The sequence below is a fragment of the Onychomys torridus genome, chromosome 1 (assembly GCF_903995425.1).
Source record: "Onychomys torridus chromosome 1, mOncTor1.1, whole genome shotgun sequence".
Lineage (NCBI taxonomy): Eukaryota > Metazoa > Chordata > Mammalia > Rodentia > Cricetidae > Onychomys > Onychomys torridus.
This window is the reverse complement of record NC_050443.1, coordinates 71,287,916-71,310,053: the sequence shown is the minus strand read 5'-3', so window position 1 is coordinate 71,310,053 and position 22,138 is coordinate 71,287,916. Positions and strand designations below refer to the sequence as shown.

Here is a 22,138-nt window from a genome sequence, read left to right as displayed (position 1 = left end):
AGATAAAAGACATGATTGGGATATCTGTGACAGTTCTGTTAGGTCAGGCTATTATTAAGGGATACTATTGGGTACTCAACAGGAAGCTGGGTTATATTTTGGGATCTTCCTCTTCTCAACCTGCCTTTGGAAAAGTCATTTGCCATCTGCTAATCTGCAATAAAATTTTCTACCAAAATCAAATGGAATAACCTTCAGGAGATCTTTGCACATTATAATCTTCTATACAACCACAAACTTAGTTTCTTTTTCTCCTTTTTTCCATTTTTTTCTTGGGGGGTGGGGTTTGGGGGATGATGGTGATACAGTCTCACATTGTAGCCCAATCTCACAGCAATTCTCCTGCCTCAGCATCTGAAACAAACTCTATTGCCTTTTTGGTAAAGATCAAAAGAAGATATAAATGAATGGGGAAATGGAATAAAAGTGGTAAAATACAAGGAGAAGAAAGTTCATTGAGTGACAGGGAGACTGAAGGATAGGAAGTAAGATGGTGGAGAGGGGCAGGAAGCAGCAATGGAGGAAGGATGTCAGCTCCAGTGTGTAAGTAGAAGAACAAACAAGAAAGGCATCAGGCAATGAGCAGAGCAGCAGACCCCATCAAAGACGGGATTTAGAAAATTACATCTTTGCAGCATACCATCCTGATAAACAACCAGAAGTCTGCATTAGACAGCATTTCCGGAGGAGATGGCAAATCTAGCATGAGTCAGCTTCCTTATTATACATTTCTAAATTGAAAGTACAACTAAATTCACGGTGCTCTAGTTTGTACTCAGCTGAATAATATGTAGTTGAGTGTCCAGCCACTAATGACAGTGCTTTCTCTTTGTCTAGCTGTTGCCTAGCTTCTCATTCCCATGAAAGCCTTGAGGTCAGATCCCCTGCCACAAGCATAGGTACTCAGGGCATCAGAGTCCCTCTCCCCCGCTTTTATAGAGTTTGGCACAGTCCTAGATTTACATTTGCTTGTGTAATTGATCAATATTTCCTTCTCTGTGGTAGACCGAGTACAGAGCCAACACTGTGGGGCTGTTTTAGTATTTTATTTCCAACTGGATTTATTGACTGGCAGTGTCATAAACAGACCAAAGTCAGTAAGAGCAGCCTTAATTCTGTAAAGATACTATAAAAACGGCAGTATTTATAGAGGGATGTGATATGAACTTAAAGAAGACCTGAGTCCTGTGGATACATTAGGAAACTTGTGACTGATAAACGTCACAGTTTGAACAATTGAACCCTGCCAGGGAATAATGGTTAGTGCATTTATTTTTGCCTAATAAACTTGAAATTTGTTAACTTTCTGTATTCCTCTTGACTCATTAGTGTATAAACCAGTTCTCCAGTGCCGTCTCAGTCCATCTCATATGTAACTGTATTATTATTTGTTTACTGGTATTGGCTAAGAGGGGCAATTTTCCAGTTGAATGTTCCAAAGCTCACTGTTTAGGGTTCACTTAATTGCACAATAATGAGGAGAAAGTTAATTCATAATTTACTTTGAGGCCTTCATTAAACCAATTTATTAAAAATAAAAAGGACTTCCAAGCAAGATGTGCCCGGTGGTAGTAAATAATCATATTAGTCAGATCATTCACAGAAAACAAGAACTGTTTCTAAAAAAATGTTTTAGGCCAAATTCTCCTGTGCATTCTGTGGCATGCCTTCATGATCAACTGCCACTGATTAACCCAGAGACACTGTCGGCCTGAGAAGCCACTGAGCAGACAGCCCAGCAGCTCCTGGTGGCTAGACTTCTGAGCTGTCGCTTCTACTTTATTCCTGGTCCCACTGGATAAAACACAAGCCAATAACGTGAGGGCATCATTTTTCTCCTTCTAATTCAGTGCCTTTCCAGGGGAACAAATCAAATTAGGAGTTAATTCTATTAGTATTACACTCTTATGAAATTTAGTTTTTGACCTCAAAACTTCCAAAATCATATTGATTTCCAGTTTGCATTCCCTGCCTTATTTAGGCTTCCATTTTAGCCAACTTGTAATAAAACTTGGGTGCTTTGTCTTACAAAACAAAACAAAAAAACCCCACCATGTTTATTTGTTCACAGTTGCTGTTTCAACAGCAGATGGCAATAGAAACTCAGGCCCCCAGAGAGCTTTAGCATCTGAGCGCTGAGAGCCTGTAAATATTTCCCTGCTCTCTGCAGTCACAGCACTTTCCAACACTGACAAATTCTGGGCACTCCTTAAAGTTTCCTGTGATGACACCTTTTGTATTGTCAGCTCTGCACATGGAAAGAAAGATTACAGGGGCCAGGAAAGGACGTTTCTTTGGTTAAGGAAATACGGGGGGGAAAAAAGGTCAATCGAAACTAGGCAAAGGAAAATGAGCTGATGGCGCTGTAAGAGCGGAGGTGGAAACAGCAAACAGGAAGAGAAAAGAGAAATGGAAAGGAAACTTGACCAGAGACTGGGAAGATGCCCAGGGAAGGTTCTCTACTGTTCCTAACAAGCCTTAGGTTTAAGACTCACTTCTCTATGAGTCAAGTCCTTTCAGTCATGGAGTCTTGGTCCTTAGCAGGGGTGCTGGCCCCAGGGTAAGGCTAGGACTCCTCCCTGGAGCTTTCAAACTCCAGCGGCATGTCTGTCTTTAGTGGAGAATAATGAATACTTTATGGGGGTTGTTGTTGGTGGAGTGTTGTAGAATATTATTTCAAGGTGTGTTACTTTTGTTTATGTTGCATTTGTTTAGCTCTGTGAAGCTGTGATACTGTGCTTGTCTAAAACACCTGATGGTTTAATAAAGAATTGAACGGCTTGCCAATGGTGAGGCAAGAGAAAGGGTAGGCGGGGCCAGCAGGCAGAGAGAATATACAGAGGGAGAAGAAGAGAAGAAGGAGCCAGAGAAGGAGGAAGACATCAGAGCCCAGCCATCCAGCTCCACAGCCAGCCACAGAGTAAGAAAGAAAGGCACACAGGAATAGAAAAGGAAAAGCCCAGGGGCAAAAGGTAGATGGGATACTTTAAGCCGGCAAGAAACACGCCAAGCTAAGGCTGGGCATGAATAATTATGAATAAGGCTCTGTGTGTATTTATTTGGGAGCTGGGTGGCGGGCCCCTTATAAGAGCAAAAACAGCCAACAACAGTAGAGGGATTCAATATCTATAAAACATGTTAAACCATAACTGTTGTTTGTTCCCTTAATTTTTAATCTGTTCTGTAAACACACACTTTGTGTGGCTGGATAACAACATGAAAAGGCAGGAAGCAAAGGGGAGTGTCTCTTGATGGTTACAAGCATGGTTACTCTGACAAGGCACGGGGATTCAGTTCCTAGCACTCACTTGAGGCATCTCATGATCATCTGTAATTCCAGCTCCAGGGAGATCCTATGCCTCTGGCCTTCATGGGTGCCTGTTCTCATATACACATACTCACACATAGACATAAATAATTAAAAACAAATTATTAAAGAAATTGGCAGCTCTATGTGGTATTTAGCTATATGTAGTAGTTAAGCATTGTAGGTATACACAAAAATCCTCTCTACTTAACCCCATGTGCCTCTATGTTTTTATGTAATTACTAACCCCTTTTCTTTTTCTATCCCCCACCTGCTGGAGGATGTCCTTCTGTATGCTGTGAATGTATATTGTTCCCATTGGTTAATAAATAAGCTGCTTTGGCCTATGGCAAGGCAGCTTAGAGGCAGGCGGGAAAGGAGAGAGAAAGGAAAAAGGAAGATTGAGTCTAGAGGGAGACCCAAGTCAGCTGCCCAAGGAGTAACATGTAATGGGTCGCAGGAAAAGCCATGAAACACATGGCAGAACATAGACAAATAGAAATAGGTTAATTTAAGATATAAGAGCTAGCTAGCAAGAGGCCTGCCATAGACCACACAGTTTATAAATAATATTAAGCCTCTGAGTGATTATTTTATAAGAGGCTGTTGGACTGCAGACTGGGTGGGACCAAAGAAACCTTCCCACCCCATCCACCTCTCCCTTCCCCCCTCTCCCTTTATTCCTCTATGTAGTCCAGGCTGTGCTAGAACTTCCCCAACTTAGTTCTGTGTGCTGGAACTACACCTGTGTGTCACCAGGCCTGCGATTTTTGAGGTAAACAATGGATCCACCTTTTAACCACTGACCTCAGCAACTAACAACTTGAACAAGGTTCTTCTTCAAGTCTGAGGAATACCTTTGCACCTTCGTGTGTGTGTCAGCAGGTTAGCCCTCTTCACTCACTACTCACATTGCCTTTTGGGGTCTAGGTAGAGAAATATACTGGAAGAAACTGTATTAGAAGCTGAGCATTGTTGCAGACTACTCTCCCAGTACATGGGTGGTGAATGCCTAAAGCTGCCTGCCCCAGAGGGCTATGGAGAGCAATGGGCCCTGCCAAGTCTAGACTCCACATCTCCAAATATACTTCAAAGTTTAGAAGCAATATGCTTATTTCCAAAATGTTGGATGGTGGTTCTAAACCTGTGGGTTACAACCTTTTTGGGGGTTGCATATCAGATAACCTGCATATCGGATATTTACATCATGATTCATAACAGCAGCAAAATTACAGTTATGAAATAGCAACAAAATATTTCTATGGTTGGAGGAGTCACCACAACATGAGGAACTGTATTAAAGGGTCACAGGATTAGGAAGGTTGAGAACTACTGTGTTAGAGCTAGAAGACACTATTTATTTCCATTTTGTTGCTTTGTGTGATAGATGAGAACAGTTCAACCTTACATAGTGAAAAGTGACAGACCTGAACTGTAGATCCTAATGGAATCATGACCTGATTCTAAGGCTACTCAGCATCTTGGGATACGTGAAGCAAATATAGCTACAAATAAACTGCTCTGTCCAGGTAAGAGGTAGACAGTAAATAGAGTAATTCCATTTAAGATCTTATTTCCACAGTTTTCTCTGGAAGGATACTTATTTGGGCCTCCCATGGGAGCATGACGGTCTCCTCAGCTCTCATAACATCAAGTGCTTGGAGCGGTCCTAGAGTACAGAAGGGCATCTCTTGTGCTGAAAACTGGCATGTAGCTATCCCCGTGGAACTTGTCTTGTTGAAAAAGCACAGTGGGACTATCAGTACAGGCTGGATAGTCTGAAAGAGTAGCCTGGCTTCCTTTTGGGCAGTTGAAGACTTAGTGACTTGGGGAGAGTTTTAGGTGGGGCCAGGTAGACTAAACATTTAACTCACAGGGAATTTCTTTTATAATGTTCCTAAAGATGCCCCACCCAACCTCATTTCGTAAGGGCAGCCAGTACCTTTCTTATTAATTGTTCCACTAATGCAAAAACATAGCTTAAAAAATTCTTCCTCTAGGGTGCTTCTAAAATGACTGTTTAAGGCTACATAAAAAGGGATGTTTGCTCAGTAAAGAAAAGCTCCGAGCAGCTGGAGCTGCTTGTAAGTCTCAGCAGCAGGAGCAAAATCCTTCCCGATTTATGCATGTGACTTCCCTTCTCTTTCTGTTTGCAACCTCTGCTCACATCCTGAGAACTCAGTTCCCGCTGCCTCTTGTGAGAAGCAACCCCATCACAGGCAATTCCTTCTAACTATTTTTCCTGTTAATTCTACTGGTTACCCATATTGCTAAAATCTGCTTAGGCTGAGTTTCTTTGAATTCTGTTTTGTTGCTCCAGTTGACTGTTTCTTTAGGATGCTTTTTGGCTTTGAATTTGTGCTATTGTCATGGTCCTGTCATTTTGCATGCATTGTTAAAATGTTTGGCAACTTTTTTCATTTATATTTATATTTTTATTTATATTTATGAATGAAGTAGTATAAAAGTTGGCAAAGGGTGTTCATGAGGTCTTTTAAAAAACCTATTTGCTTCTGCTTTTCATTTCTCATCTGTTTCTTCTTTTCAGAATTCCTATCAGAATCCCACGTGTGTGTGTGTGTTTGTTCATTTTTTCTTTCATTAATTAATTAATTAATTCATTCATTCATTGCTGTGTAACCCAGATCAGTCTATACATTGCTATACAGCCTGTATTTACAAAGTTGGTTGTTGTTTAATGACAGTGTTCAGTTAGGTCAACTAACCTGAAACTGTCCCATTAACTGACCATTCATATGAAAGGTATTACTATGAAGTCAACGTGCAAATTAACTCATATAGCTTTGCTGAAGGAGTGAGCAAACTTGTTTTTTCAGAAAATACTGTTTTGGGGTTTTGGTTTAAAAGACTTGTCTACATAGCTTTGTGTGTTACCCTGTATACACAAAGTTGTGTTTGATGAGTGTGAGTGTCGTTATTCCCGTTCTCAGAATCTGATCTTAGTCCCTCTGTTATTATTGAAGTCTGTAATATTCTTAAAGATGTCCTTCTCATTTCCTAAGAGCTTCTCATGAAGGGCAGCTAAAACCTTCCATATCAGCCATTTCAGCAATGCAGATTACTAATGTATTATACAGTTCTTCTTATAGGATGTCTCTAAAACATATAGGCAACATAAAACAGGCTTTGTACTGGGTGAAGAAAGGCTCTGAGGAGCTGAGATTGTATCTCAGTCTCAGGGGAGAGTCCTAGGTCTCTGACTGACCTGGGTCCTGCTGAGCAGCTTTGCTGTCTCTGAGCTATAGGTCTTTCCAAATGGTGCTGTTGCACTGTGGTTGCTTTTCATGGGTGACATCCCTAGAAACACAACCTAGGAGATGTCATTTACTTAGAATAGCATCCTTTGTTAGTGTTTTTACTTTCTGGTGTTTCAGTTACCCACAGCCAGTCAACCATGACCTTCAGTAGCAACTGGAAGACCCCAGAAACAAATAATTCTTAAGTTTAAACTGTTTAACATTTAGAGTAGTGTAAGGGAACCTGTCTCATCTGCTCAGGATACAAGCCATCCCTTTTGTCCAGAGTAACCATGCTGTATTTGCTACTTGCACACTAGTCACTTATGAGATAGTTCAATTATTGGCTGGTATCATAGTAAGATTTTCAAGCAGCCCTTAGTTAATAATGAATTTTGAAGTACTAGGGTAGAGATGCTGGAAATATTTAAATATGTCAAAAAGAAGCCAAAAAAGTGTTTTATTTCATTTGAAGAGAGCAACACTCGGAAAAAGAAGAAAAAAAGTGCCACATGTTGAAGTTGCTAAGTTCTGTAGAACCTTCCACCTGTGAAATTGTAAAGAGGAAAAAGGAAAGCCACACTAGTTTCAGCACCAAGGCTACGTCCACTGTGGATGCTGAGTGCTCAGTTAACTTGGAGGAAGCTGTAGTCATGCAGCTTGGCTCTTTCTGAAGTTTCACTCATGTACTGCGGGTGCTGGAATGGAATGGTTATTTACAATGTGGAGACACGACCGTGGGGTCACACAGTCAATGGTCCTGCTTCCACGGGATCTAAAGCTGGGGTCCCTCTGTTCCACTTTAGTCACCAGAGCCTTCCGTGACAATTTGACATCAGCCGCCCATCCCATTTCCTTTATCACTCTGGCATCATAAAATTCCATTTCTTTTCTTTGATAGCGTCTCAGGAGGGAGAGCAGATTAAGGTATGGGTTGTGTCTGTCAAGCTGGCCTGCAAGCCTGGAGTCCACACTGGTAATGGGGATATTTGTTCTGCCTTGCTCTATTGGGTGTAGTTATAGATGATTTGGATATTATTTAAAAACAGCAGTGACTATGGTAGATAGCTCAGTTTGACAGCTCTTTTTGTCTCTATGCATCAAATTAGCAGGACAAGAAAAACATCTCTGCTTACTTTATGCCATGTAAATAGAAACTGAGGTGAAAATTATATAGCTGTACAGTATTTTAACCACATTTCATTTAATAATTATTTTATGTAGCTATTTTAGTTTGGCAATAGCAGTAGAAAGAAGTTTTAAAATAATTGGATTTCCAATTTCAGTTGATTATCTATTCTAAGGAGTTTAATGCCTTAATAGTAAACCTCTTTAAGACTCATTGTTGTATTTAAAACAGAAAATAACTCTTCCACTATGTGGTTAGTAGTGGAATTTTGTGCTGTTATCTTGGTCTAGCAGCCAGCTGGGCATATGTAGCATAGACTACAGAACAGACTCCAGTGTGCTGGATGCCAAGATATTTCCTTTTAAATGCTCCACTTGTGTTTAGAGGCATTTTATATAAATAATTTCATATGAATATGTTTGACGTTATGTGTTGAGTGTGGGTCTTCAAAGTTACTGAAGTTACACAAATCTGTTCTGCTTATTATTTTCGGTTTCAGAACATTTGGGCTAAATGTGTATTCAACCACTGCTTATTGAAGATCTGATAAGTATTTCGTTTTTTTTTTTTTTTTTTTTTGTTTGTTTGTTTTTTGCAGAAAGTTGGTGAGTTCAATACAATTCTCCCCTTTGGCTACTTCATCTTATCAGAGAATTAGAATTAGTGATTATGTCTATAGCAGAGTTCATTTAACTCAAGTGGAAAGAATGGTAAAGGCAAAGCAAAATGCTTATTAGGCAAACTGCTAATAAGCTTCTCTTAATAAAAAAGGAGGAGAGGGGGTGGGAATAGCTTTAGGAGGATGCACCATTTAGCACTCATGGAAGTCTAGTCTTTGTGTTTATGAGCACAATGTGGAAAGGTCCCACACTGAACCTTGCTTCAAGAACTCTTCAAGGAACAAGATGAAGCAAGTCAAGTGGGAAATAGATCTCCACACTGGCACCTTCACCACAGACAACATCTTCCCCACAAGTAATCATGTGCAGAGACAGGGCATTCAAAAGATGTTGCTGATTTTATATGACAATGTCTAAAGTCAGTATCTTTCTAGCTGTCTAATTTTTATCCTGGAATGTCTTTGCTATGTGTAACAGCCTCAATATAGCATATGAATTATGTGATCTGTTTCCCTCAGCTCAATAAAGTCTTTTCATATCAGATTATAGGGGTCAGGTCTATACTGAAGAGTCTGACATGTTTTCAAATGCAAGCTGAATTATTTTAAGTAAATGTCCATGAGAAGATGACATAATGCTTCAGAGAAGCAAGCTTTAGAAAGAAATAATTATTTCATATGATTATTTTGGAAATAAAACCAGATATGATAAATAGAGGAGTAGAAAAGTTAGTTCGTTAGCTGGCTAGCTAGCTAGCTAGACAGACAGACAGATACAGCCAGGTACCTCGTAGGCACACAATCATTGTTTCTGAACTACTCTTGAAGGAATATCCATAAACTGTGTTGCTGTGCAGGTATCCACAGAGACATCTGTTCTCAGCTCAAGAGTTATATCTGTGACTGAGGTACACTGAAACAAAGCTAGGTTCCATGTTCTCTCCCCCTTTCTTTCCCTCTACCATTCTGATGCTGACCCCATCAAGCACTCATTCTGGGTCCTCCACTAATCCTTTGTACACACCTCTGGTACAATGCAATAGTCATACTGAATTTCAAGCACATGTGAGTATTTGTGTCACTTACAATGAGTCCCATGAAGGGAAGGTGAGATTTTACATTTGAATTTTAAATCTAGCCCCTGCCACAGTGGCTGGCACATAGCACAGACTTCATAAATAATTGCCAGGGGAGGGAAGAGGTATGAGTAAAAGGAAACAGAGAGAAGAAAGAGGAGGAGGAGGAAGAAGAGGAGGAGGAGAACGAGGGAAGGAAGTGGATATGGGAGGCAAAGGAATAGCTTATTGCAGTTGAGTGTGGCATATTTCATTGTAAAAGAAGGCATTATATTATTCTCTTACCCTTCCAGGGAGATGGCCCGTTGGAGAGTCACTGAAGGCTGACGAGTCGTAGTGCTGTGCTGGGAATGACTGCAAGAAAAAAGAAAAACAAAATGGGACATTCCTGTAAAATGCCTTTGTATAGTGTAATGAGTCTTATTGTCATAAAATAACAGATATTGAAAGACATAAGAAATTAAATGCTAGTGATAAGTAGAATCATACACCAGAAACAGGAACCCCCTTCTAGATAGTTATTAGATAAAGGGTTAGTATTCCCTTGTAATTTGGGTTCAACATGAATTATTCTGGAGTAAGCCTTAAATGATGCTTGGATATGACACAGAGCATAAAACATCAATTTGATTATGATGTCATGTGTTTTCATATTGTCTGAGAATTTTATAAATGCCAGGGGCAGTAGACAGCTGTGGTGAAATAGTATTTACCTGGCATGACAGGGCTATTGCACACATAAACTCATAATGACTGTGACCGCATGCACATGACCTAGACCAGATCAGGCCAGCCAAAATCCTAGCATGGATGGGGGAAGGGCTCATGAAGTCCCACCCCTAGCTGAGAAGCTATGGTCAACCAATACTGGGTGAGGGAGTGTAATTTTTCTTCAGGGATGTGGCCCCTGAGAGGCTAGTCATGCCTGGCCCTTACACCCACACATTTATAGGTAACACTAATGGGACTCAGGGGATTTTAAAAAGTGAAGCAATGTGTCTTTCAAGCTTCAGAAGATTTTTTTTTTAAAAAACTTTGTACAAAGACTAACCTACAAATTAGAATACTTTATTAGTTCAACATTTATTTGTAAGTTAATTAGTAATGATTCAGGTATTTTATTAAATTGTGAAAAACTGCATTTCCAGTTACATATCAGTCTTGGAATTTGATGTGATTCATTATTTTGTTTTGGTTTCATATAGCGACTGATTTTGTATATAAGTAGTTTAAATCAACATAATGTCTAGCATCAGTGATCATTTATACCAACAAACAGCTTTTAAACATATTTGATATGCTTATGCCACCTTTGTTTCTACCATGTCTATGGATAGGATTTTGTTTAGTAGATAGAAAATGGAGAATAAAAGAGGTTTGGAGCTTGCTCAAAGTCATGTAATCAACACATGTGCCTGAATTGCCATCTATATTGACCCTAGAGCCTCTTCAGCTATAGATACAAAGAATCTTTCATCTGAGAAAGGTACAATAGTAATCCAACAGCAAATGTATCCAAAAGAATGCTGTCTTTTACTAATGTGTGAACCTTCCCTTCTTACCAACTCCTTACACATCCATATACATTTTACATAAATTTATACAAGCACAGAACACACACATATGACACACACATAATTTGACAATATCTACTATTTTAGTTCAATATAATATTACTTCTTATTCATATACAGTTTATTTAGTCATCCTTGTAGTTGTATCACTGGAATACTTCTGTTATTTTAATATTATATATAGTGCTGCAGTGACCATGCTGGTAATGGTTACTTTTTCTTATTTTATGATTTACTTTGGATGAATTACTTCAAACATAGTTACTAGGTTCTTCATTTATATTATCATGTAGTCTTCAGAGCATATATATATTATTTCTCTCTCTCTCTCTCTCTCCACACACACACATGCACACACACACACACACACACACACACATTTACTGATTCTATTAGCACTACTCATATGTACATGTTTTCAGGATGACCTTTTGGGATCCAATAACCTATTAGGAGAGTCATCCATGGATATAGTTATACAAGTTTTACCTCAATCTTAGAACTGCTGATTTTATAATAAAAATAATTTATGTAGCTGTGTGTAGTGTGTGTGTGTGTGTGAGAGAGAGAGAGAGAGAGAGAGAGAGAGAGAGAGAGAGAGAGAGAGAGAGAGAGAGGGAGAGGGAGAGGGAGAGGGAGAGGGAGAGGGAGAGGGAGAGAGATGCTGAGATCAGGGAACACCTGAATGGGTTGGATTTTTCCTTCCACTATGTGGATTCAGAGGAGTTGAACTCTAGTTGTTATGCCTGGCAGCACCCACCATTTCCCACTGAACCTTCTTGCCGGCCCCTGACTTCATAACTTTTAGCACCCATGAAAATTTAATAGATGCAAAGTGACACCCAGAGTTACTATAAACATCTCCTAATTTATGAGAATGACTATTTTTTCCCTATATGTTTATTTGTAACTTTATTTCTTTTGTGCCAACTATACAATTCTTTATCATTTATCTTCTAGTTGATTAGAAAGTACCAATAGTTCTTGGGTAAAGATCAATATAGCTTACTAATCATGATTAATAGATAATTGGGATCCCTGATAACTTTGCCATTATTGGTCCAGCCCACATAATTGAAACAAAGAAATACCCAGTAGTCCCTCTCTGTAACACATCTGCACAACCATTATTCAATCGTGCATCCACACAGTAATGCTATGTACCCAGGTTTAGTGACATAACATGCAACAGGATGGGAAAGTGCTCAGAGAAATGAACTCTTTTGACATTACACATGCAAGGTCAATCAGTTCTGGGTGGAATGGCAATGGGAAAGAGATAGATCCTTTCACAAACAGTGAGTTATCAGATAGTCAAGACCTCCAGACAGCAGTGCAATTTTGCTATTCACAGATGGCACCAGTGTGTGTGTGTGTGTGTGTGTGTGTGTGTGTGTGTGTGTGTGTGTGTGTGTTACTTGTACAGTATGTAGGGGGTACTTGAGATGCTGCTTGTTGAGGATGATTAGCATTTTTAAGACAAGTAGATATCATCCTGTCCATGACTAGCTACATACAGTGGTTACTTCTAGGACAAAGAAATTATAGGTGACTGCAGCCTGACCTTTTCACCTCCTCAGGCAATAAGGTTAGAAAGACAGAAAACTGAGAACAGCAGGAGAAAAAACTTTTAACATTAGAGCGTTTGGGAGGTAGAATGCATTTCATCTTTAAAATCCCTATGCACAGATTGTTGCTATGTTCTTCATGATTGTAGTTTTCCCATGGCTGTAGCTTTTCTGGGAAGACATGCATGCCAGGCTGCCCTTCCCTTCAGCTCAGATAACAGTGCTCACACAGCACAGGACAGGCCTCCCCTCCCTTCAGCTCAGATAACACAGTGCTCACACAGCACAGGACAGGTCTCCCCTCCCTTCAGCTCATGTAACATAGTGCTCACACAGCACAGGACAGGCCTCCCCTCCCTTCAGCTTAGGTAACATAGTGCTCACACTGGCTCTTGTCTTTTCCACATAGCCACCACAACACCAAAATGAAATCTCACCATGGCTTATACACATGTCTGCTCTCCTATTAGGTCTTACATGCTTTCAGAGCAGGGTGCTGCATTGACTCTCTACTCAGACTCAGCCCAGAAAAGACACAGAAAAGATACTTCATCAGTGTCTGTTTGAGGGATGAACACCATAACTAAGTTTCACTTACCTGAAAAACCCCACACTTTATCTTTTTAAAACTTGTAAGGACCTTGAGAATCAGGTATCCTATCTATTTTTGACAGAAAGTAAATTAAGTTTTAGATCTTCCAGCTAGATGACGGCAAAAGTGGGAGCCAGATTGGCTGTCTTACAGAGAGAAGCATTCGGAATTGTGGGAACAGTCCACACTAAGGCTCTGGTGCATTATGATAGGGAATACTGAAAACATTTCTAAGCAATATTAATTTTTTTAAAGCACAGAGTATCATTTTTTCCTTCATGTACACCAAAATTCAATCTCGGTGGCTTCCAAAATCATGTTTGTGTTCATCACTTGAAAAAGTGATTTAACTGTCCTGCCCACACCCCCTCAACAGGATGTCCTGGATACTGACGAGACTTTGCATGGCAATGAAGGGAAGGAAGAGCATGAGGTGGGCTCAGCTTCACCTCACTACACTCATCTTGAGGAAAAAGTCCCAGCCATCTTGTAGAGAGGAGACTTTTGTCATCAGCTTTATATTAAAGTGGAGGGGCTGAGGCATCAGATCTGGTGACCATGGGGTCAGTCTTGCGCAGACATCCCTTTGAGTCCACATGCTAGGTGATTGCTTTGTTACTGAGCTATGCTCCCCACCCTTGTCAATACATTTTAAGACCCAGAGTCAGGTGGCAGCCCCCTCAACTGTCTAAATCATATCAGCTCTGAACAAAATTGACATTCACCATAGACTTTATTTCCTAAGAATTCTGGCTTTCCAAGTGAGATTCCCAAAGCTGTTGGTTAAGAAATGTTGGTTAAGAAAGAGCCAGACATGGCTTTACTCTTTGCTCTAGCCCTCTTTGACTCAGGATATTTTCTATGCACCTAGTCCACATAGCTTACCCCAGTGAGAGAACTGCTTCCCACAGCTATTTCCCCTGGGGAACCTACCTAAGCTATTCAGTCTACTACTCTACCTTGGAACTATCTGCAGCTGTATGTGTGGTCGATAAAAGGCTTACTTTACCCTGTCCCACCCCCTTGGGACTTATCTAAGCTGCCCAGACCACTAGATAGCCTCTGGCCTCTCTCTAGCTGCTCACATGGCTCTGGTGATAGACCTGCTCTCTTCAGCTTCAATCCCTTTGAACATTCTGAAAGTTCCCAGTCTGCTGCTTCATCTTGGGAGTACAGTTGAGTCGGCTTATCAAAAGACACCATAACTTAATTCCAGATGCCCAGGCCCCATAGAAAAAAAATAAGTAATATGAAATAAGTAATAAGAAAATAGGTTCCCATCAAAGATCATTAGGTCCATAGTCTTTCCTGGGATTTCACACTGTCCAGACTACCAGGTAGGTCCTGTAGAGGTGCTTGTACTCACAGATAAGTACTAAGGGAACCAGGAATGTTAAAAATTTCCCTGTGTGTGAACACATGTCTCCTTCCATCTATATGTGTTTCTTGTAGTTTTTTATTTTTAGCTCTTTGTTCCATTTGCTTGTTTGTTTTGTCATATTCTGGTTTGTTTGTTTTTATTTTATCTTATATTTTTATTATTATTATTTTTTTAGGTACATGTTTGTATGCTAACAAAAGAGAAAAAGGATGTAGATTAGGGTTGGTGAGGAATTGGGGAGGATCTGAGAAGAGTTGGGGGAGGGAAAACTATAATCTAAATATATTGTATAAAAATATCTATTTTCAATAAAAAATTAATAAAATAAGAAAAAAAGAAAATTGCACTTGAATGATACTAAGAGATGCATTCCTATTGCTAATGTTCTTTTTTTTTAGTATCTGAATTGAAATTGTTTTATTATACATGAAACTTTAAGGACCCAGTAGTGATAAATATCCGGATTTTCTCCTTCTCCAAAGGAAACAACTACAATGATAGGCAAGGTCTTTCCAATATTTTATAATATTCAACTAAATTATTTTAAAGAACATGAAATATTACTTTGCATGGTATAGGGAGATGATCTTTGGGCCTCCTGTATGGCCACAAACTCTTCTACAACTGACCTACATCCAGTTTTCATATTTTGAGCAGGGTCTCACTAAGTTGCCAGACTATCTTGTAAGTCATTTTGTAAGTTCAAGCAGGCCTTGAATTTGCCACCTCGTGTCTTAGTCTCCCAAGAACCTGGAATTTCAGGCTGTGCCACTAGACACAGCACATAACATTTCCTTCATTAATGAAGTAGTCACATTAACCTTACTTAATTGATTTGTAATTTTCATTCATCATTATAATACCTCCTGATATATATTCAATATTGTTTATTTCCTCACTTGTATTTCTAAAGAACGTTCATCTTCACTCTCATAGTTAACTGCATATATTTGATGTCTCAATAGTTTTCTCATACTTTGCTTTTCTCTGTTTGTATGCATGTATTAAGTTGCTGAATATCTTAAAAATAATCCAGTAGTATTTCAGATAAACATAGTGAAAATATAACCCTTTTATTCCACAAAACTAACAAGCATTTTCCTGAACAACTATTTATAGGTTTGGATTATATTAAACAAATGTTAACTGGATAGTTATTAAATGCCAAAGATGTATTAGGTGCTTGGGATGACACTTTGATTCCTCAATATTGCAGTTTCAGAAAATATCAGATAATGAAATGGATGATGGTCAAATAATTATTTGCCCATGTCTATAAGGCTGACACATCTCAATGAATCCCAGAGAACAGAAGCTGTACTTAAAAGAAGTGACTCAAAGTAGAGACAGGAGAAAGAAGGAGAACTGAGAAGACCTGGCTTAAGATCATTCAAGGTCAAAAGCAGGCTGTATGCTCTGGGAAGCTTGATCATAGTGGCTTGGTAGAGGGTTGAGGGACGAAGGTGATGGGGCAGATCTTGGGGAAAATAGAGTTTTACTTCACTAGAATGGAAGACTCTCAAAGGTTGGTAAATGGTGAGGATCAAGATGGTAATATTTATAAATCAGAAAGTTGTATGTATGCAATGGAAGCAAGCTGAAATCTGAGAAAATAATAGAATAACATGATGGAGAAAATAAGTACTGAAATATATTGTGGTTATTAGGAAAAGTGAATACATTATTTAACACTATTAAAAGCAAAGTGCCTACGAATGGAATGGAGGAAGTTATATAGAAGGCATTTTAAGGCTTTTAAAATAAATTTAGGTTTTGATAGGCAAATATTTACATAGTTTTATATAGTACAATGTGATGCTTTGATTAAGGTTCATTAATGACCAAATCATGGTAATTAGCATAACTGTCACCTTAAAATTTTATCATTCCTGTATGGGGAGTATACTAATACATCATTTCTTCTGAGTGTCTTTATATACACCTTATTATGAATGTTTTCACTTGACCATGTCACAGAATTCCAGAAATTTTTAATTTTTTGCACTCCTAACTTACCAACTTTTTGTATCCACCTACCAACTTTTCCCCTACCTTCTACTGCATCTCTGGAAACCACTCTCTATTTTCAACCTTTATGATACCAGTCTTTTTAGATTCCACACATGAGAGAGAGCATATGGCATTTGCTTTCCTGTGCTTGGCTTCTTTCACATAACATGATGTCCTACAGATCTGCCCCTATTGTGCCCAATAATAGTATTTCATATTTTTAATGGCTTGATAGCATTGAACTTTTTATACATTCCATATCCTGGCTATTATGAATAATGTCAATAAGCACAGGAAGGCATATCTTCCTTCAACATGCTGATTTTATTCCCTTTGTGTTTATAGCTGGCAGTGAGACTGCTGCACTATGCAATACTTTATCTTATTTTTTTAGGAATCTTCATACTATTTTCCATAATGGCTTCACTAATTACATTCCCAACAGTGTAAAAGAGTTTTTGCCTTTTGGTGAAGGCACTCGGATCTACAGATTTTATTTGGGTAGCCTGGATAAGAGGATATTTTTCCTTCTGAAAGATACATTTTCCTAGATGAGAGGTTTGTTCTTTCCAGGGCATAGGAGTTGTTATATTGCCTTCTGGAACTTTCAAATAATACTTTCAAAACTGCATGATAATCTCATTAGATGCTGAAAAAGCCTTATAAAAGATCCAACATCCCTTCATAATAAAGATCTTTGGGAGATTTGGAATACAAGGAACATACTTAAACATAGTGAAGATAATTTATAGCAAGCCAACAGCCAACATCAAATTAAATGGAGAGAGACTCAATGCAATTCCATTAAAATCAGGAACAAGACAAGGCTCTCCCCATATCTATTCAATATAGTACTCAAAGTCTTAGTTAGAGTAATAAGACAACAAGAGGAGATCAAGGGGATACAACTTGGAAAGGAAGAAGTCAAACTTTCCCTATTTGCAGATGATCTGATAGTATATATAAGTGTCCCAAAAAAATTCTACCGGGAAACTCCTACAGCTGATAAACACCTTCAGTAATGTGGCAGGATATGAGATTAACTAAAAAAAAAAAATCAGTAGCTTTCCTATATACAAATGATAAGCAGACTGAGAAAGAAACCAGAGAAACATCACCCTTTACAATAGCCATGAATAATATAAAATACCTTGGGGTAACTCCAAGCAAGTGAAAGACCTGTATGACAAGAACTTTATATCTCTGAAGAAAGAAATTGAAGAAGATATCAGAAAATGGAAAGATCACCCATGTTCATGAATAGGTAGGATTAACATAGTAAAAATGGCTATCTTATTAAAATCAATCTACAGATTAAATGCAATCCCCACCAAAATCCCAACACAATTATTCATAGACCTGGAAAGACTAATACTCAACTTCATATAGAAAAACAAAAAACCCAGGATAGCTAAACAATCTTGTTCAATAAAGCAACCTCTAGAGGCATCACCATACCTGACCTCAAGCTCTACTATAGAACTATAGTAATAAAACAGCTTGGTACTGGCATAAAAACTGACATGTGAACCAATGGAATAGAATTGAAGACCCTGACATTAATCCACACACCACACCTATGAACAACTGATTTTTGACAAAGAAGTCAAAACTGTACAAAGGACAAAAGAAAGCATCTTCAACAAATGGTGCTGACATAACTGGATGTCAACATGTAGAAGATTGCAAATAGGTCCGTATCTATGGCCATGCACAAAACCCAAGTCCAAGTGGATCAAAGACCTCAATATAAATCCAATTACACCAAACCTGGTAGAAGAGAAAGCAGGAAGTAGTCTTGAACACATTGGCATAGGGGACCACTTCCTAAACATAACACCAGTAGCATAGACACTGAAAACAACAATAAATGGGATCTCCTGAAACTGAGAAGCTTCTGTAAGACAATGGAAACGGTCAATAAGACAAAAATGACAGCCTACAGAATGGGAAAAGATCTTCACCATTCCTACATCTGACAGAGGGCTGATCTCCAAAATATATAAAGAATTCAAGAAACTATACATCAAAATACCTAACAACCCAATTAAAAAATGGGCTACAGAGCTAAACAGAATTCTGAACAGAAGAGTCTCAAATGGCTGAAAGACATTTATGGAATTGCTCAACATCCTTAGTCATTAAGGAAGTACAAATCAAAAGGACTCTAAGATACCATCTTACACCTGTCAGAATGGCTAAAATTAAAAACACTGATAATAGTTTTTGTTGGAGAGGATGTGAGCAAGGGGAACATTCCTTCATGGTTGGTGGGAGTGCAAACTTGTACAACCACTTTGGAAATCAGTATTGCAGTTTCTCAGAAATTGGGAAACAATCTTCCTCACAACCCAGCTATACAATTCTTGGACATATACCCAAGGAATGCTCAATCATAGCTATGCTTATAGCAGCATTATTTGTAATAGCCAGAAACTGGAAACAACCTAGATGCCCCTCAACCAAAGAATGGATAAAGAAAATGTGGTACACATACACAATGGAGTACTACTGAGCAGTAAAAAACAATGCCATCATGAAATTTGCAGGCAAATGGATGGAACTAGAAAATATCAGCCTGAATGAGGTAACTCAGACTCAGAAGGACAAACATGGTCTGTACTCACTCATAAGAGGATACTAGATATAAAGCAAAGGATAACCAGACTACAACCCACAGCTCCAGAGAAGCTAGCTAACAAGGAGGACCCTAAGAGGGACACATGAATCACCTTGGGAAGAGGAAATAGAAGAGATCTCCATGAGTAAACTGGGGATGAGGGGAGGGCAATAGTGGGTGGGGTATGGAGGATGAGAACATGAGGGAACAGGATGGTTGAGCTGGAGCAGGGACAGTGTTGGGGAGTAGTGAGGGAGATACCATGATGGAGGGAGATGTCCTGGGGATGGGGAGAGGCTGGATGCTGGGGAGGTTCCCAGGAATCCACAAGGATGAACCCATCTTAGACTACTAGCAATAGAGGAGAGGGTACCTGAACTGGCTTAATCTAGTAATTAAATATGTGAGTACCCTAACTGTCATCATAGAGCCTTCATCCAGTAACTGATGGAAGCAGATGCAGAGATCCACAGCCAAGCACCAGGCTGAGCTCCAGGAGTCCAGTTGAAGTGAGAGAAGAGCGATTCTATGAGTAAGTAGCATCAAGGTCATGATAGGGAAACCTACAGAGACAACCAAACCAAACTAGTGGGAACTCATGAACTTGAGACAAACATTTTTGCAGTCTCCATGGGACTGGACTAGGCCCTCTGCATAAGCCAGAGAGTTGTGTAGCTTGATGTGCTTAAGGGGCTCCCTGGAAGTAGGATTAGGATCCATCCCTGGTGCATGACCTGGCTTTTTGGAGCCCAGTGCCTATGGGGGAACACCTTGCACAGCCTTCATGCAGGAGGACGGGCCTGGGCCTACCTCTACTGAATGTACCAGGCTCCACAGACTCTCCATGGGAGACCTTGCCTTGTTGGAGGAGGGGATGGGTTGGGGGAAAGGTGGTAGGAGGGAGGAGAGGGGCATCTGTGATTGGTATGTAAAATGAATAAAAATTCCTTAATAAAACAAAACCAAAACAAAAAACAAAAAAGACTTTCATGTTCATGATTGAGGCTTAGAGGGGGAGAAATGAACTTCAGTGTCCTCATATTGATTGTGAGGACCATGGCATTGTTAACAGAACCAAGATGGATGCATTATGATGTCCTCATTACACATGTAAGGAAATGTGATCTATAATGTGCTAGCTATAATTTTTAAAAAAGATCTCTTAGTGATGTTTGTCTGTCCACGGTAGCCAGTGAATGACTCAGACATTCCTTGCATCATCTTATTCTATAAATAAATATCTTAACATATTTTGTTCCTTCTTTATTTGATGGTTTCAAGATTCCTAGTTATTTCAAATAATTTCCCTCTGGTTTCTATTTAAGTTTCAGAGTCTAGAAATGAGCTCAGAGCTCCAGACATTCAGATAAAGGAAAATTGCCAGAAGATGCTCACTTCCTTCCATCTGGGTCCCCTCTTCCTGTCAGTGGTGCCCAAGATAACATAGACTTAAAATGTGCCAAATTGTATTTTTAAGTTTAGGGTCAATACAACCTCTGGTACTTTTTTTTTTTTTAAATCAAATATTAAAAATAAAATCACTATGTCTCTGTGCACTGAACTTTCAGAATCTCAACATGGTATGTCAAATGTATTAGTGTTGATTTTTTTCCTAGTTATTAAGATTACATTAGATCATCAATTCAATTAGAATTTATAGAGTATTTAAGATGTGTTGGCTGTTAGGAAAGTCCAGTCTTTCACCTAGTATCTTAATTAGGGTTTCTATTGCTGTGAAGAGACACCATGACCAAGGCAATCCTTATAAAGGAAAACATTTAATTGGGGCTGGCTTATAGTTCCAGAGGTTTAGTCTATTGTTATCATGGCTGGACATGGCAGCATGCAGACATGGTGCTGGAGAAGGAGCTGAGAAATCTACATCTTGATCCAAAGGCAACAAAGGAAGTAAATTTTAACACTGGGTGTAGCTTGAGCATAGGAGAATTCAAAGCCCAGCCCCACAGTGATCTACTTCCTTCAACAAGGCCATACCTACTTCAACAACACCACACCTCCTAATAGTGCCACTCCCTAAAAGCTTATGGGAGCCAATTACAAACTGCCACATCTAGGTTTCTGTCAGCAATGAGTACAATAAGAAAACTTACTCATATTATTTAACCCATTGATTCCAATAACAGCAAAAGGCCATATATTATGGCAAATCACTACAGATCTACATCCAATTTACCAGTCCCCATGTTTCCCCATTGAATTTTCTTAATAAGTACCCTTTTCACACACAGCAGATATTTCTTCTCTTACAGACAAGTACTTCCTATGGTAGATGGAACTCTCCTACTTCTTTCACATAATTCCAGTCATAAATATTATAACAGAGAAATAAGATTATTTCCATCAAGATTAAATTTATTAAGCTTTCTAGACTCACCATTTTTTGATTGTTTTGTGTTTTGTTTTTTGGTATGTGAAAGTATACTTAATTGGTACAATATTATCTAGTATGTATAAAGATCTGAGTTCAATTTCTAGGAATACACACACATACACAAGGAGAGAGAAAGAGAGAGGGGGTGGGAGGGAGGGAGGGTGAGAGGAGAGAGAAATTAATTTTGTTGCAAATTTAAAGAAACTCAAACTGGAAGTCACTGGTAATAGAGTAAAGGTATGTTTGTTTTACATAAGAAAAGTGAAGCATAATTTTGAAAAAAAAAAACTGAGCCCAGATTTCTGTCTTACAGCTCAATATGTTATGCCAAATATTTAAAACTAGTTGGAAGGGTTAGATATTAAGGTCTTCTTACAGAGGCTAACCAGTGAAGCTAACCTTCAAAGGTAGAATGTGGTTGAGATCCTAATGCAGATTCAGTTCTTGGAGCATAGTTGTCTCCAACCTATCCTCCTGTGACTTCTTCATGCTCTTCTTTATGACACCATGATGAGAGCACAACCTTGGCCATTCAGAAACCCTCCCTGCCATTGTTATGTAGCAGTAGATCCTGGAAATGTACTTCAAATGACTATCCAATCGCCAAGACAAA

At 39.0% G+C, this 22,138-nt stretch overlaps 1 protein-coding gene across 7 annotated transcripts in view; it reads right to left on the bottom strand.

Annotated features, from left to right (window-relative positions):
- Positions 1-22,138, bottom strand: part of Dlg2 (discs large MAGUK scaffold protein 2) — a 901,904-nt gene that overhangs the window by 396,138 nt on the left and 483,628 nt on the right. For all 7 annotated transcript variants that reach the window (XM_036186483.1, XM_036186442.1, XM_036186459.1 and 4 more), the window contains one exon: positions 9,674-9,742. In XM_036186483.1, coding sequence (XP_036042376.1) covers positions 9,674-9,742 — 69 coding nt within the window. The remainder of the gene's footprint in view (positions 1-9,673; positions 9,743-22,138) is intronic.